The sequence below is a fragment of the Poecilia reticulata genome, linkage group LG5, assembly GCF_000633615.1.
Source record: "Poecilia reticulata strain Guanapo linkage group LG5, Guppy_female_1.0+MT, whole genome shotgun sequence".
Lineage (NCBI taxonomy): Eukaryota > Metazoa > Chordata > Actinopteri > Cyprinodontiformes > Poeciliidae > Poecilia > Poecilia reticulata.
Genome location: NC_024335.1, coordinates 13,724,709 through 13,739,873, shown reverse-complemented (window position 1 = coordinate 13,739,873; position 15,165 = coordinate 13,724,709). Strand labels below are relative to the sequence as shown.

Sequence of the window (15,165 nt, the reverse complement as noted above, 5' to 3'; positions counted from 1 at the left end):
CCAGAATTATGTTACTTTGAATTGATCAATGAAAAGAAAATTGAAATCACAGTAAAATGCTTTGACATTCTGACAAAATGTAAAAAWTGTTCACTTACTTTTGTTGGGCACTATACTGTTGAAAAATGAGTCAGAAAACTATAGACTTTGAAGCGTATAGTCACCTCAAACATAACTACTGTCAAATTATTGGAGTAAATTCAARATGTTAAGAGATTTTTAAGTAAAGCTTGGTGGGGTAATTATCTGTAGTCTTAATCTGCAGTAGAAAACATTTAATCATATTTGAAATTTACTTATTTGAACAGCTGTTAAACCATTGTTTCCCGTCTCAAGGTGTTGACATACTGAGGTGAAATAACATAAACACTTATGTTAAAKGCATTAAACATAAAACTGTTCATTTTAACCTACATTTTTTCAACAAATCAAGTAAAAAAATATGACTAACATTAAAGGTTTTTCCTGAGTAAAATATCCTCTGTTGCAAAAACTCAACAAAAAAGGCGTCACTCATTCAGCACGAGTTGAATATTAAATGTCATTTTACATATAAGTTAATTTTACAAGAAAATTTATGTGGTCAGCAACAACAGAGTCATGAGCTGTCACATGGTTTCAGAGGTGACCTGGGCCCCGGGGTCACAAAGGACGGTGCACAGACCATCTGCCTTCATCGCTGCACACAAAAGATCAACTCTGTTTAGGTAAACAGGGCAGAGGTGGCAGGACTAGGCCTGATTAAAACTACAGAAAAAGGTCAGCAGAAGTGCATATTACATTAGCATTTTAAAGGTCTGCTGCTGATGCCCACATAATTTATGTTGAGGATCAGGGTTGATCATTTCCATCAATTAGCAAAGGGAAAATGTTACAGTTTGCATATTACTACGTGGCAATTTACTTTAAAAAGATGACAGTTTACACAGATGCGTACATTTTTAGATAATTTTTTAGATAAACAGCCATAATGTTATTTAGCTCACAGAATGAAGTATTATAGCTGTCCTTCAAGAGATGAAAACCCTTTGAATATTCATGGCTAGTCTCTACCCCCTAGGAAAAGTAAAAATCTGGAAACAAAAATCAACTATGGTGTGTTTGCCTTTACAAAACCAATTTAATTTAATCTTAACTTTTTCATAGTGGAAGAAACAATTTCTATTGTTTCTTCCACTACTTTTACTCCTAAGGAATGAAACTTTTTARAGATGCTTTAAAACCTGATTTTTATCTGATTTATGTGAATGTGTCTACTTCCAGATGCTGCTGCTCCATTAATCTAACTTTAGCATGACTTTTGTGTCACCCATAATAACACTTTAAATAATGCAGTGGATGTGTTGAGTGAATATATACCAGTAAAGCACTATGAAGAAAAACACAGAGCCAGAATATATACTATATTAAAAAGGATATATATTATACAAAAAAAGCTCAGTCTGTCTGGAGATTTCAGAGCAGCACTGTTGGGAGCCTGCTAAAATTTGAAGATGAAAAAGTTGCTCACAAAGAATTTGATGTTTGAATGAAAGCAGTGAAGAGAACATTTTATATCAATTCAAACTCCATGGATGCGTTATCCAGACCTGAATTCTGGCAATGCTGAGGAAATGTCTCATGACTATTAGTATCAAGAAAAGAAACACCAGTTTCATCAAGAAAATGAAGAACCTGGTGTTAATTTGCATTTACTCTTCAAAACATTGAATTATTTTAATGTAATTTAGGACTTTATGTTCATATAAGTAACTTTTTGTCCAACAATATTTTGCCAGTAACTTTAAACTAGAATACCTTATGTTACGACCCGGCTCGGCCAGGGGAAAGGGAAGTAACATTAAAGAAACCTAGGTGGTAAGGTTTAACAATTTAGAGGTTTATTGTTTGGGTTTTGACAAAAATAAAAAGGTAAAAATTACCAATAATCAAAATGCAGGGACTTACAACAAAAATTTACTAAATAAAACAAAATCCGCAAAACAATCAGTTGTAAATCAAAGATCTTAACCAAACAAAAATGGACTTTCAGTGCAGGTTAAACAAAAAACAACAAATCTGTAGCAGAGATMCAAAAATCCCCCACAGGGACAAAGCGAGTTACACAAGCTATCAAAAGCTGTCAGAGCTAACTAGAGCTATCAGAGCAAACAATCAGGTTTACAGCAGTCAAAAACAAACACCCAACAAAGTGGCAAGCTGTCTGGACAAAATATCAGCCACACCTTCTCCCAGGAAGTCCTTGGTTTTTAAAGGGAGGCCTTAACAGTGATTGGTGGAGCTGGCAATTGATGACCCAATCACGGTAGGCCTCAGGGTGTGGCACAGGACAAMAGGGCTGCATCCACTTCCAAGTGGAATCAGTCTGATTAGCCACTGCAAAAAAAACAAATAAACACAGAAAAGGCCACTGGCCGTAACACCCTACCATCTAAGGATTGCTAATAGGTTAACGGTTTTTAAAACCTTGGTCTTTATTATTTTGTTTGAAAACTAAACAGTTTTTTTTTCTAGTCTCAACAATGCACTTTTGGTGCAAAGGGGGGAATAATGCGTGTTTTTATTTTTCTTTAAATATACAATACATCTGAAAAGTGTGGCATGTTAATGTATTACGGTTTATAAAAGAACAAACTACATGAAGATCAAAAAAACACCAGAAAGGTCAGGTGTGTTGAAACTTAAAGCATAGTTATGTTGGAAAATAAATTTCCCAAGATTTAAATAACTCACAAATATTAATCATTTAATCTTACAAAAACGGGTAGAATATGGCAAACCTAGAAGCCTACCACCACATAGTTGTTAATCTAAGCAATTAACCAGCAGCCACAAGACTACATAACTCTGGATGAGTTGCAGAGATCCACCAATCACGTGGGGAGATTTTGCTGACAGGATAGCTATTTGTTTACCACTCCTAAAACTGGGACCATCATGTTTTGGAGATTCTTTGAAGATGCTTTTGTTCAGCAGGGACAGAGTTGATGGAAGATGGATGCAGATGAGCACRGGGTAATGCTATCAGAAAAGCTTGAAGAGGCGGAAATTTAGTTGAGACCAGAGAGAAAGTTCAATTTCCATCTGAACACGACACTAAACATATAGCCAGAGTCACAATGGAATGATTTAGACTAAAGTACTTTCCAGGGTTACAAAYGTTAGCTYATCATTCAAGGGTATGTTGCAAATTTTGAAATGGCAATAGCAGTTGCATTAAATCCATGTTTCCTTCCTGTCTTTCTCATCTGTTCTTCAATTACTCTCTGTGACCTTTAGCATATTTTGTGCTTTAATTTCTGTCAGATGACAGCGTATGCTGCAAAGAGGCATGATCCAACAAGTTACATATGGCATGCAACGTGTCAACTCATGACACTAGGAATATACATTAATTTGCAATTATGGCATTCCAAAATGTTATTTGTAATATCAAAATTTTGAAGGCAGATATTAGAAATATGTGTTAGACCTTGGGGAAAGTTTAAAATCATGCATCTTTTCCTTTCCTTTCCCACGTATGTGGCACTTGGTGTTGATGTATAATTTTAAATTTCAATAAAAAAGCATTTGCTTGGTTTACTTATTTTTTTGCACTACAAATAGGTTCAAATTATTTATCTGCATTTTAGAAGACAGTTTGGCTTAAGCTAATAAGTACTTTTGTTTCCAGTTGCATTTTGTAGATGTCAACTGCGGTACATTCAGCTGAGTTGGTTCCTGTTTTGTTTTCACGCCAGGTTTCGTCACCTACTTAGCAAACCTGAACCACATCAGCGATTATAGTCGTTGGCATAAACACCGCTCTGGCGTTTTGCTTTCTGCATTTAATGTCCTTCAAGTCTGCAGCTAAACAGCAAGATTATACCAGACTTTCTAAAGACAAAAAAACAAAAGATTTAAATATATAGACATATATATAAATGTATCTATAAAAATTAAACCAATATTTAGTTTGAATATTTTCATGTTCTGAGGTACTATAGGAGCTGTCAAGAATTGTAATCTTAAGTATTGCATAGCAAAGAAACATACATGTTCCTATTTGCCATTTTAATTGGGAAACAGACATGCTAGATTCCTGATCAATCATGGCGAAGCTCTTTAAGAGGCAGAAGTGGAGCTGTGACTGAAGCGGATTCTCCTGGGATCTGTAGTGGAACAGGAGGAGGGGAGGGCATCACATGGGAAGCAGTCAGGCTGCTGTCACATGGTTTGTGTTTGCAAGTTCAGTTAAAGTGGAGGAGGAGTTTGCACAGAAGTTTGAGAAAGAGGAACAACTGCAGCATTTTTTATGTGGCCTTTCAACAAGTTCAAACACTGAACCATAAAGTGTGGAGGTGCTGCTTTTGATCAAAAAACTCAACATTATTATGGAAATCCCTGCAATAAACTTAAAGGTGAGTTTGTCAATTGTTGTCAATGGCTTATTTTATAAAAAGGTTATGTTTGGACTAGTTTTAAGCAACGACTRACGTTAAATTTCATGTGACACAGTTCTCATAAGTAATTCCACTGTGTGGCAACCAACTTCCCCTGATTAAGAAACAGAGCCAGGGATTTTGTTAAAACAGAAAAGAATCATGTTGAGAATAAATRCATTGTAGATTCTCACAGCTGGCAAAAATGTAGTCAATTTTGACACTTYCTTGTGTTTAGCATCGACATAAGTCATAACAGAAAAAGACTGACAAAATTAAAGCTTTCAAGATCARAAATTATAATCTCATCTTTTTTTTCTTATTCTGTCCAAGATGATTAAACATGTGAACAATATCTTTAAACCTACTCAGATTCAACTGATCACACATTTCCCATTTAGTTCTGGAATTTCCTGCTTGTTGTAGCTGTAAACAACATGCATGTAATTTTTATTTTACATGCAATGTAATTTTTCAATGAATGTGGTGTTTTCTTCCTTATTAAATATATTTTTTAAATAACCTAAATACCTAAACAAAGGGGAAAATCTTTAGGATGTTCTTCTCTGTTCCAGGCGATAGTGCTGGCACACTGGCTGCTCACTGTGTGGTGAGTGTGAGCTCTTGTTTTTTTTCATACATCTGAGGAATTTCTCTCGTCTGAGCACACATATACACACTTTCTCTCTTGTCTTAGCCTAACTCTTACACATACCACACTTATTTGTGTATAAATAACTCCTGGAGAGTATGTCAAATGAGAATCTTTTGTGAATTACATATTTTAAAAATAGTYTGTTGTTTCAGGGGCAGCATGGTCCTCCTTCCCTCATCTTATGCATGGGGTAACTTCACTGTTTTAGCAGTTGGAGTCTGGGCGATTGCACAGAGGGACTCCATTGATGCTGTTCTCATGGTGACTTTTTTTTTTCTCTTCTTCTTCTAAAAGTTGTCTTGCTATCATGTGACACATGCAGAAGTGTAACAATAGACCCTGCATATCCAAACTAACAGGTGGATGCTGAGGGGTTCTATGAATGTCTTTTKGAAACGATGTCCTTCCCTTCTGTTTGAATGTCTGATCATTTCCAATTCAGGAGGAAATACTTTTCTTCTAATGTTCTGTTGTTGAACTTTTGATTTAGGTTTTCTTTTTACACTGAGCCGTAACTCTGTCCTCATACCTTATGTTGGCTCTTCAAAGTACATTCTTTCTCTGATGTTTTTTGTTGAAAATTATGTAACAAAAAATACAAAGAATTCATAGATTTTTAACTAAAAGCAATGAGGACATGATTAGACGTTCCCTTTTCCCAAACAAAATTATCCACTGGTCTCTGGAGAACTACAACAAATGCCRCATTTATTCCACAAACTTRGCTGCATTAGTTTAAGTAAAAATGCATGCAAAAGATATTTCTTTTCTGACAGTGAATATTGTTTCAATTATTTTACCTAAGCTGTTCAAGGCAAAAATGACTTTCTCTGTGAATGAATCGKAAATAAATTCTGAAATGTGACAATCTCATTGATCAAAGCAACATTCAGTCTGTCTCTACTGGGTTTTAGGTTACTAMAGCCAAGAAAAGACTTTCTATCCTCTATGTGGCAAAGTTTTAATTTCTGTTAACTCTTAGCAGAACTTTTGAAACTTTTTTGCAAGTGAGATGGAACCATGGGAGAGTTGTACCCTGAATGCATCTTTAAGAAGGAAAACTGATGAACAAAAAATTGTTAACCCAACCCCTTATTCTGCAAAGTCAAGGTCATTTATTTAATCAGACAGCCAGTTATTAATTATTTGTCTTTTAAGATGCTACTTTAAGGGTTTTCTTTATTTAAAGTGAGGATTTCTGAGTTTGTAGAAAAGTGAAAACATTCTTTACAATGGTTGAAGGCTAATAGTTCATCAAATGGTTCCCCCGTTTTAGCTGATTTCATTCAGAGTCAAGAAAAAATGGTAGGCTATTATTGATTTAATCAAGAATTAAACTATTTTGTCTTGGAAAGTAGAACATGCCAGCCCAGTTTTAAAGTTCTTACTCTGACTCTCTGTAGCTCAGAGAATAGACAATAAGATGCTTCTGTTAGTTTTCAAATTACTGAACTGCTTAGCACCAAAACACATTAAAGATCTGTTGTAGTATCAACCTCCCAGACCACTTTGGTTTTCTGGTTCTGCTCTGCATCCCCAGAACAAAACCAAACATGGAGAAATCACATTCAGTTTCTATGTTCCACTAATCTGGAAACTGCAAACCAGTCGAAACACAAGTACCTTTAAATCAAACCACAGCTGTTTAGATCTGCTTTTGATTCATAATAACTTGAACATTGATCAGCAAATTGGATGTATTTTTGTATGAAATKTAATGTTTATTGCTTGTTTCCTAATTGGTTTGTATTATGGTTTAAAGCATTTTGGACTGATTTGTTGCCGAGATGTGCTTAACTGGAGATGTATATAGTTTTACATTTTAAAAAATCACAAACAAATGAACACAAATATCAGTTTGAAAATGCATTATACCAATTTGACTTTACTACTACACTTGGAAGAGAAGCAACACTTTTTTTTTTTTTCCAAAACATTTTTAGAAAAACAATTTCTAAAATTTTTGTTTTCTAAACTGATTCAAATCTGTAAATATTATTTCTAAGGATCCTGGTGAAATTAGTTTTGTGGCCTAATTTTGATTTTAATCTGTTATTCTGGGAGGAAAAAAGGAAAAAAGAACCAAATGGCTCCATCAGCTTTAAACACCAGGATCGCCATATAAAAGAATTGAGCACCTTACTGTTGTCCAAAATGTAACTCTATTTTCATTCATAATCAACTGGACTGCTCATGTTGTTCCCTCACTCCTGTATCTTGGCTTGACTGATCAGAACATGGCACTCCTGGCTTTGTGTTTTCAGTCATTTTGAGAACTTTTGAAGAGCTACTCCATTAACCTGTTCTGTTCTTTTTTTTTTTATCCTGTTATTACAGTTTCTTATGGGAATGGCTGTCACGATAATGACCGATATTGTCCATTTTGGGATCTTTTATCCACGTCAGACGCTTGTGGCCGCACTTGGCTTTTCCACAGGCATGGCTATCCTCAGCCTGCTGCTTAAACCCGTTTCCTGTTTCTTTGTCTACCAAATGTACCGTGAACGAGGAGGAGATTACAACGTCAACTTCGGTAAGAACCAAAGTTAAATATGCTGATTGAATGAGCTTGCAGACTTTTGAGATTGAAAAATGCGAAACCATTTGACAATAACTGAATTTTAAATGCTTCTAAACATATTTGTAGTTTTTGTATTGGTTCAAATTTTAAACAACTCCAACTCTTCTAAAACCATTCTACCTTTTTTTATTCACCATTTTACCTTTTGTTGTTATTTACTTTTGCTCTGTTCAACTGAAAACTGCTCTGTGTGGGGAAACTTTGCTTCAAACAACCAGTAAATGAGTCCACATCTTGCTTATTAGTTACAGTCGCATGACCTTTTTTCTTTGCACTGAGATGGCCGAGCTGCAGCTCGACTCGGCCCAAAGCATCTTCCCCTCGAGTTGCTCATAAATCTGAGTCACTTTGAAAATGGGATTGTACTTCATGAACAAACATGATAAGGCCATCACAGAGGGTGAAATTAACTATCTATATTCTGAGCAGAAATGACTCAGTCCTGATTCGCGGAAAAAAATTTGTGTCATTATGAGTGTCAAGTTAATTTCTTTTCTTCTGACAAAGAAACAGATGAGTAACTGCTGGTGAGACGGAAGACACATGTTTCTAATCATTACTTGGAGCCATTGATTTGTTGGCCTAAACCATTCAACTATGAGCTGTTTGATTTTAAAACTCATGGATGGGTATGGAAATACTTATCTTTTCACATGTCTCTAGTAGTTTTATTTATTTATTGATAAAAATATGTAATCTTTCCTGACTGGAGTGCTTTCATGCTTTCCATTATGAGAACAGAAAAAATGGTGGTAAAAGAACAAACCAGGAGGTCGGGGTTGTGGCGCTAATTGTTTTTCAATGCAACTCAAAACGACAGTTGATGAAACATATCTCTTTGCTCTGGGAGAGATAATTGAATATTGATGAATCTGGTCTCTTTATGGTTTTACTTTGCACAGCAGGGAGCACTCATTAGACTTTGTTGTGACTGATGAAAGCAGCTAATGTTACTCTCTGACTGTGAGTAGTTTAATTGCTGTGTGATTGCATTGCGGGCTTTACAATACTGATCGTGATGGAAACCAGACAATGGGGGTGATGGGAAATGGATTGCTGAATTGGGCTGTTGGCGATCTCTGAATTTTGATTGCACATTAAGTTCATCTTTTTATTTCTTAATAAATTAAAAAAAAATCTGAACTGTCAGTAATTTGGTCTCAAACTGACGGTCCAATAAAAGTGTCCATTTTCTGCTCAGTCATAAGGACTGACTGTGTAGGCAAGTGGGGTGACAGTTTATGAGGAATGTATAAAGCAGCTTTATCCATTCAGTGCTAAATTGTATTTCAGCAAGATAATGAATGTGTCGTTAGTGTGTGAATGTTTTTATGAGTGAAAATGATCTCCGTGTTTACAGCCTAAAAGGGCTGCAAGATGGGATTACAGTGGCTCACAGGGTAAAGTGTTTCGACTGCTTTAAAAAGTCCCTGTACCAAAACAATATTGTTAAACTTTTGAAAATGAGAATTTTTTTTTTTAAAGTTGATTCCATTTGCATAACCAGTTGTGAAAAGTTTTTAGGTTTCTGCTTTCTTCTTTATTTTGTATAAATACAAAAGCAAGATTAAAAGGGTGTTCTCAAGAACACATTTTGTTGAGTCATGGATTTTAGCTCACAATAACAATTAACAATTGCTATTGTGACCATTATTATTAATAATATGATGTGATGCTAAATTCATCAGCAAAATAAGACTATCGAGTTGTATCATCGCTACAATAGCATTCAGCATGAACTTGCCTACTGAGGGGTGTGTTTTATTGCACAAGGCATATGTCTGGACTTCACATCACACAGTTCAGTACCCTTATGCTTACCAGGGAGCAGCGGTAATATTGCATGTCTTAATTTGTCTTTGGATTGTACTGCTGTGAAATGTCTTCCCTTTGAAATGTGTTATCTATCAGGTGCCGACACTGCCAGGTTCTGTTACCTGTGGAGAATGAAGGGCCTGAGTTAAGATCTCAGCTGGATTTTTTTTCTTTTTTCTTTGGAATTTGTATGTTCTCTCTGCACGTGCATCCCTGCCGGTACTTTGGTTCTCTCCCAGTAAAACGCTAATTCTCTGCCTCTAGTTGGTAGATGTGTGTCTATGTGTGATGTCTGCCCTGCATAGCTCTACGTTGCCCTCTGATAGACTGGTGACCTGTCCAGTGTGTGTGCCCCACCTGTGAACCAATAACCACTGGAGATGGGCACCAGACCTTCTGTGACCCTCCAAGGATTACATGTCTAGAGAGGCTACTGGATGTTTTGTTATATATATTTTTTCTCTTACTGAAGTTTTCTCCTGTTACAGAGTTTTGATGTGAGAATGAGCCTGATGTTCCTTGATCATTCTGTAGCCATCATGTTTTTAGCAGAGGCACTTGTTGTGCTGCATTTAAGGCACTAGAAACAGCAGGTCTGCTCCAGACAGATTAGGATGGATTTTCTAGGTTTTGAATTCTCTAGAAAAACATTTTGTGATGTTATGTTGTCTGAGATACGTCTGTTTCTAAGATTTTAAGAGCCCAATGACTTGTTTGYTTCGAAAGTGTATTTAGTGTCCTGCTTTGATTCTTTAGTCAGAAACTCACTGTGAAATAAAATGTCTTTCGTCTAACTGAAGAATTTAAAATCCATGAAAAACTGATGGCGTTTTCTCACATACACTAACATTATAAATGCATCCAGATATTAAGCGGGAGGGGACATCGTCCTTGGTTTAATTTTTTTCTCTCTTTTTTTTCCCGTAAGGAATTTGAAGATTTATTAACTTGCACTTCAAGACAGACCACCACTTTAAGTCAATTTATTTTTAATGAACTGAAATACAGAGAAGCTTTCTGTGCATCTACTTCCAAGGACCCATTTATTATAAATTAGCCTAATCTTCTATGTTCTTCTCATGCATATTGTCTTTGCAGCACATTGAAGCTCAGATTTTTATTTTTACCAGTGTTTCCGACTGGCTATCACACTCTAATGTGCTTTTTGGTTTTTTTTCACCTTTAGAAAAAAAGTCACGCATAGAGAATAAAGTAACCTTTTTGTTGAAACAGACTCTTTTTCAAACATCAATGACTAACAGAGGGGGGGACATCAGTAAAGTCTTACATCCAGCTTTGTAAATTTAATTCCTTCAGGTGTAGTTTGTCGGCTCGAATCTAGCCGTTTTGTTTTGTTGCATGTTACTTGTTTCTCTGTTACACCAGTTTGTTTTTAGCATGTTTTCATCAGTTATGTCTTCTCTCCTCATCTTTTTACTGCTGATTTCTTCTCTCTCAGACTTTGAGACCTCTGTGGACAGTCGGTGCACTACGGACAGTGCAGACAGTACCTTTTTTGGCCGCCGCTACTGAGTCCTGGCTTCTTCCTTTTCTACCATTTCTCTTTCCAAATCATCCTATTCCATACCCTTTCACCCAAGAAGTAAGATGACTAATAGAGTGACAGGAGAGGACACAAGAGACCAAAAATTGTTTTATATTTTTTCACAACAATTTTGTGAGACTCTTTGCAATATATGTAATTTTTTTGTCTTTTCTCAACCGATGAAGGACACAAAGGAAAAGTGCAGGGTTTTCCTTTTGGTTGCTTTTCTTTTGAATTTTAGTACTGCTACTTGGACTTTTTATGCTTAACTATGCAGTCATGTATTTCTGTGAGTCTAGTCTGGTAAATTTGCATCAGTAGCTCCTCATTAACATCCCATACTTGGATGCCTTGTGGTTTGCATGCTGCATTTTTTTTTATTGTTGTTGTTCATTGTGTATTCAAGTCTGCATGTTATGCATCTTTTATCTGAAATTCCAGTCTCCAGATACCTCATTTATCTCTTTGTGTATTTATTAAATCAGTGCACGATGATGTTGCACTTTCCAAAATGGGACAGAATTAAAGACGGCAAAGGTCTAATTTATATATAAAAATATTTTACTCACATGAGATGTTTTTCCAGTCTTCTTATTCTATACTACCCCTCTGAGATAAAAATAACTTCTTATTTAATTGCTTACATACGGTTATACAGCATTTTGAACTTCCACAGAAACATAATTGGTATTCTGGCCATGGTGGAGCCAATGCTTTCGGTTGCAAAGCGTCACATTAAATCATGTGCCTTTCCAGAAGTCACTGTAAAGCATGTTAACATCTGATATAAAGAACCTGTGAAGCTGTTTCCGCTGAAATCCAAATTATTTGACTTGCTAGCGACTCACCGCTACAATACAAAATCTCAGGCCACAGCTTACTGAAGTGGTTGCCTTTCTCAAAATAACCGCAGTACACACATTTTATCAAACGGTTCTGAAAGGAGGGATAACTTGAGAATATGGGATGAATCTGTGCCTGACTAACATTCCTACGACAGCCTGGTTTTCCGGGTAACAGTCGGGACACCTCAGATGAGGGAAAAGAAAATCTGTAAAATAAATGTGCATGACGTTCACAAAGCTGTATGGCTTCAAAGTGTGTTTAAAAATGCTGCATTTCAAAATGCAAGTTGGTGTTGAATGTTTTTGATGTTTCTCTGCAGGTTTCCCAACTGTATCTCGAAATAGAGACACCTATCAGTCCATCGACCAGCAGGATGAATCTTCAGGTCCAACAAATCCCTTCAACCAGGCCCCAGACACCAAACCAGGAGTCTGCACTTATTGAGAAAAGTACATAATTAAAAATGCAATCTGTTTTAGATTCTCATGTTGTAGATGCAGATTTATAAAGTCCTTTAAGATCGATTTAAAATAGTATTGCAGGGTCACTGAGCTAAGCCAATTGAAATAATCTGTTTGGGTTTTATAGTGAAATATTACATTTTAGCTGAGGTTCTGAAAGATTTCTGCTTCAGTGCCACAAAAGAATATAATTGGACGACAAGCCATGATTTACAATAATCCTCAGAAGCAGGTCTCTGATTCTTTTAGCAGAACAGTGTTGGATAAGTAAGTTTTTGACTTGCAGTCAAAACTTTTCTGAAGCTTGAAAACATGTCAAAAACAAATATATATATATAGGTTTACAGACACTAATTTGGCTTTTTTTAAAATGTACATTCAAGACTTCATACCCAATACTGAATTGAAATAAGTTTTCATAAAGATGAGTCGGATATTCATTTCTTCACAGATGGGTAGTTTTGTTTGTGTGTGTGTATGTAGTTGCCAAGAAAACACACCATTATGTCTACATTGAAAATGACCACATATCATTGGTGTGATGGTTCCAACACGTTCATTTTAAACACTGAGCTAACTCAATAATGGTCTCATTGATCTTTCACTTATTCCCTTAAAAGTGAAGAGTTTCTAACCTGCTTTCAAAAATGCTGTCATGAAACGACACTTCATCTTAGAATACCAATTACTTGCAGACCACATACTGTGGAGTATCTCATATATGCTGATGGGTTATGTGAATTTCCCCACAAATAATAAATTATGTCATAGAGACTCATGCTCAAGAAAAAATGTATTTTTTTCCCTCATTGAAAGTGTGTTTTATGCACTGTGTTTTTGTTGTTTTTTTTTCCGTTTTCATGTCTGTCAGAGGTTTTCCTGTTGTAAACCTGACGTCTGCCTCAGAATGGGGACGTTGTAACTGCTGATCATGTTTCAGGTGTGAAACTGTCAGTCCTCAGATAAACTGGGTCAAACCTTTTTAACATGTTTGTATACAGTAACTGCAGTATCTGTGTGAACGTACACTCTATCACAACATTTCAACCATATCTAAGCACACAAATATTTAGCTCACTTGTTTACTTCTATATCCAGTTTTACCTGCTGAAGTGCTGTGAAAAAATGTTAGCAATTTCTTCTGTCACACCTACGTGTTTTAAATCATGAAACATTGTGTGAGATAAAGTAATGTAATGATAGACAATGACCTCAACTGAGGCAGTGCTTTAAATGTTCTTGGTTATTTTTATGCTGCAATATTTTGAGTAACTGATGAATCCTTGGAGTAACTTTAGTAGAGCAGCCATGAGGGAAAAGCTCAGCACTTGATCTTGTTTTCTCAATTTGTGGATCGTTGCTTTTAATGATCCACAAATCATCAAAAGCAATGATGATTTGTGGATCATTGCACAAATCATCAAAGCAACCTTAACCATTTTTAAGGTTGTTTTGTGAAACCTTAAAAATGGTTTTATTACCAGACGGATGGATGTCGGCAATATTGCTTGAAATCTTTTGGCCTACTTTAGATTTTTATACAATTTGAACTAAGTTTATTTGGATACTTCTTTAAATTAAATTATAAAATATTTAAGTGTTACTTTGAGAGAAAAGCAGAGGAAATCTTTAAGGACCTACTTCTTTTTATAACATGGCAATGTTTAGTCTGCAATTTACAGAGCAATCTGAACAAGATGTACCTGCTGGATTCTTTAACATTTTGTTTTGTAACACTGTTAATTTATTGCACCGTGATTTTTATTTTTTTTTATCTGTATCTGTGCTCTGACTAAATACTTTGCCTAAAATTGATCATATTGGTTTTGTTAGTTTATTTTGATTTCTCAAAATAAATCAATTTAGCCATTTTCATTTAAAAGATAAATAACGAAGTACGATATATATTGTCTCAAATGAATTTTCAGCTGCTGTGATTTAGATCTCTGTTTGGAGTTTAGTCACAGTTGGCATTTTCTGACTGAAGCGAGTTGCATCTTGGCAAATGCTTGACTCATTTTGGTTTTTTTTTTCCTTTGTCGCATTTCTGTTTCCCCTCACCCTGCTGCTCTCAGAAACCTTTTTGTTGTTTGCCTTTTTATTTATACTGCCAGACAGCACATTTATCGGTGTGTTTTTGTTGTGGTAAATGCTTTTCACACTCTATTGTGTCTCCTACGAGAACTAGAACACCTTCACTCTGAAGTCATTTTCTTTTCAAAGCTATTCTGAGGCTCACACAGCTGGCATAGAAATAATGGCGATACTAAAGGGAATTATAAGAAGCATGAATTTATTGTTCAGAATTTGAATGTGAAAATTTGACCAATGATGTAACTTCACATTCATCACACCTCTAAAAAAAAGTAAGAATTCCTCAATGGATTACAAGATTCAGTGTCCGACGACTGTAACGTTACCCTAATGATTTTTTTCCCCCCTGATTTTCTGTATTAGGTTTAGAAACTCTCCGGGTTTATGGGTTAGAATCTTGTCACCTGTTTGTAAATTGCTCCTTGCTTGTGGGCCTCCTGGGGAAGCATGAATGGAGGACAAAGTATTGAGTGCCAGTCCTCAACAGCTCTATAAGTAACAAACACACTCTTTGCTCTTCTTCTGTTTTACACTTACTAACTCGCCTGCGTAAGAGTAAAGCTACAAAACTTCCTCAGATGTCAAAAATGTGCAAAAGAAAAACAGGAGTTTACTCTTGTTTAGCTTAGTTGCTTTAATAACAGCCTTCAGTTTTCATCTAAAATTGACTCTGGTATCTGTTATGTTCCTCTTCACTGTAGTCCATAGGTTTTGTGCTTTGAATCAGGTGAGGTGAAACTAGGTTA

The 15,165-nt window shown here is 35.8% G+C and overlaps 1 protein-coding gene across 2 annotated transcripts; it reads left to right on the top strand.

Moving 5' to 3' along the window:
- The first annotated feature begins 3,822 nt into the window (after positions 1–3,822).
- Positions 3,823–13,307, top strand: agtrap (angiotensin II receptor-associated protein). Of its 2 annotated transcripts, none has more exons than XM_008409123.2 (5): positions 3,823–4,400; positions 4,997–5,031; positions 5,229–5,337; positions 7,414–7,609; positions 10,932–11,332. In XM_008409123.2, the coding sequence occupies exons 1-5, from the start codon at positions 4,374–4,376 to the stop codon at positions 11,003–11,005; spliced, it is 441 nt and encodes a 146-aa protein (XP_008407345.1). In that variant the 5' UTR covers positions 3,823–4,373; the 3' UTR covers positions 11,006–11,332. The 2 variants fall into 2 exon arrangements, with proteins under 2 accessions (XP_008407345.1, XP_008407344.1); XM_008409122.1 differs by lacking the exon at positions 10,932–11,332 and adding an exon at positions 12,184–13,307 and having other exon boundaries at positions 3,953–4,400.
- Positions 13,308–15,165: the final 1,858 nt, after the last annotated feature.

Coding starts and splice junctions, on each gene's coding strand:
- agtrap (XM_008409122.1), top strand. CDS start 4,374: ATGGAAATCCCTGCAATAAACTTAAAG. Junction 4,401..4,996: donor TCCCTGCAATAAACTTAAAG/GTGAGTTTGTCA, acceptor TCTCTGTTCCAG/GCGATAGTGCTGGCACACTG. Junction 7,610..12,183: donor AGATTACAACGTCAACTTCG/GTAAGAACCAAA, acceptor GTTTCTCTGCAG/GTTTCCCAACTGTATCTCGA.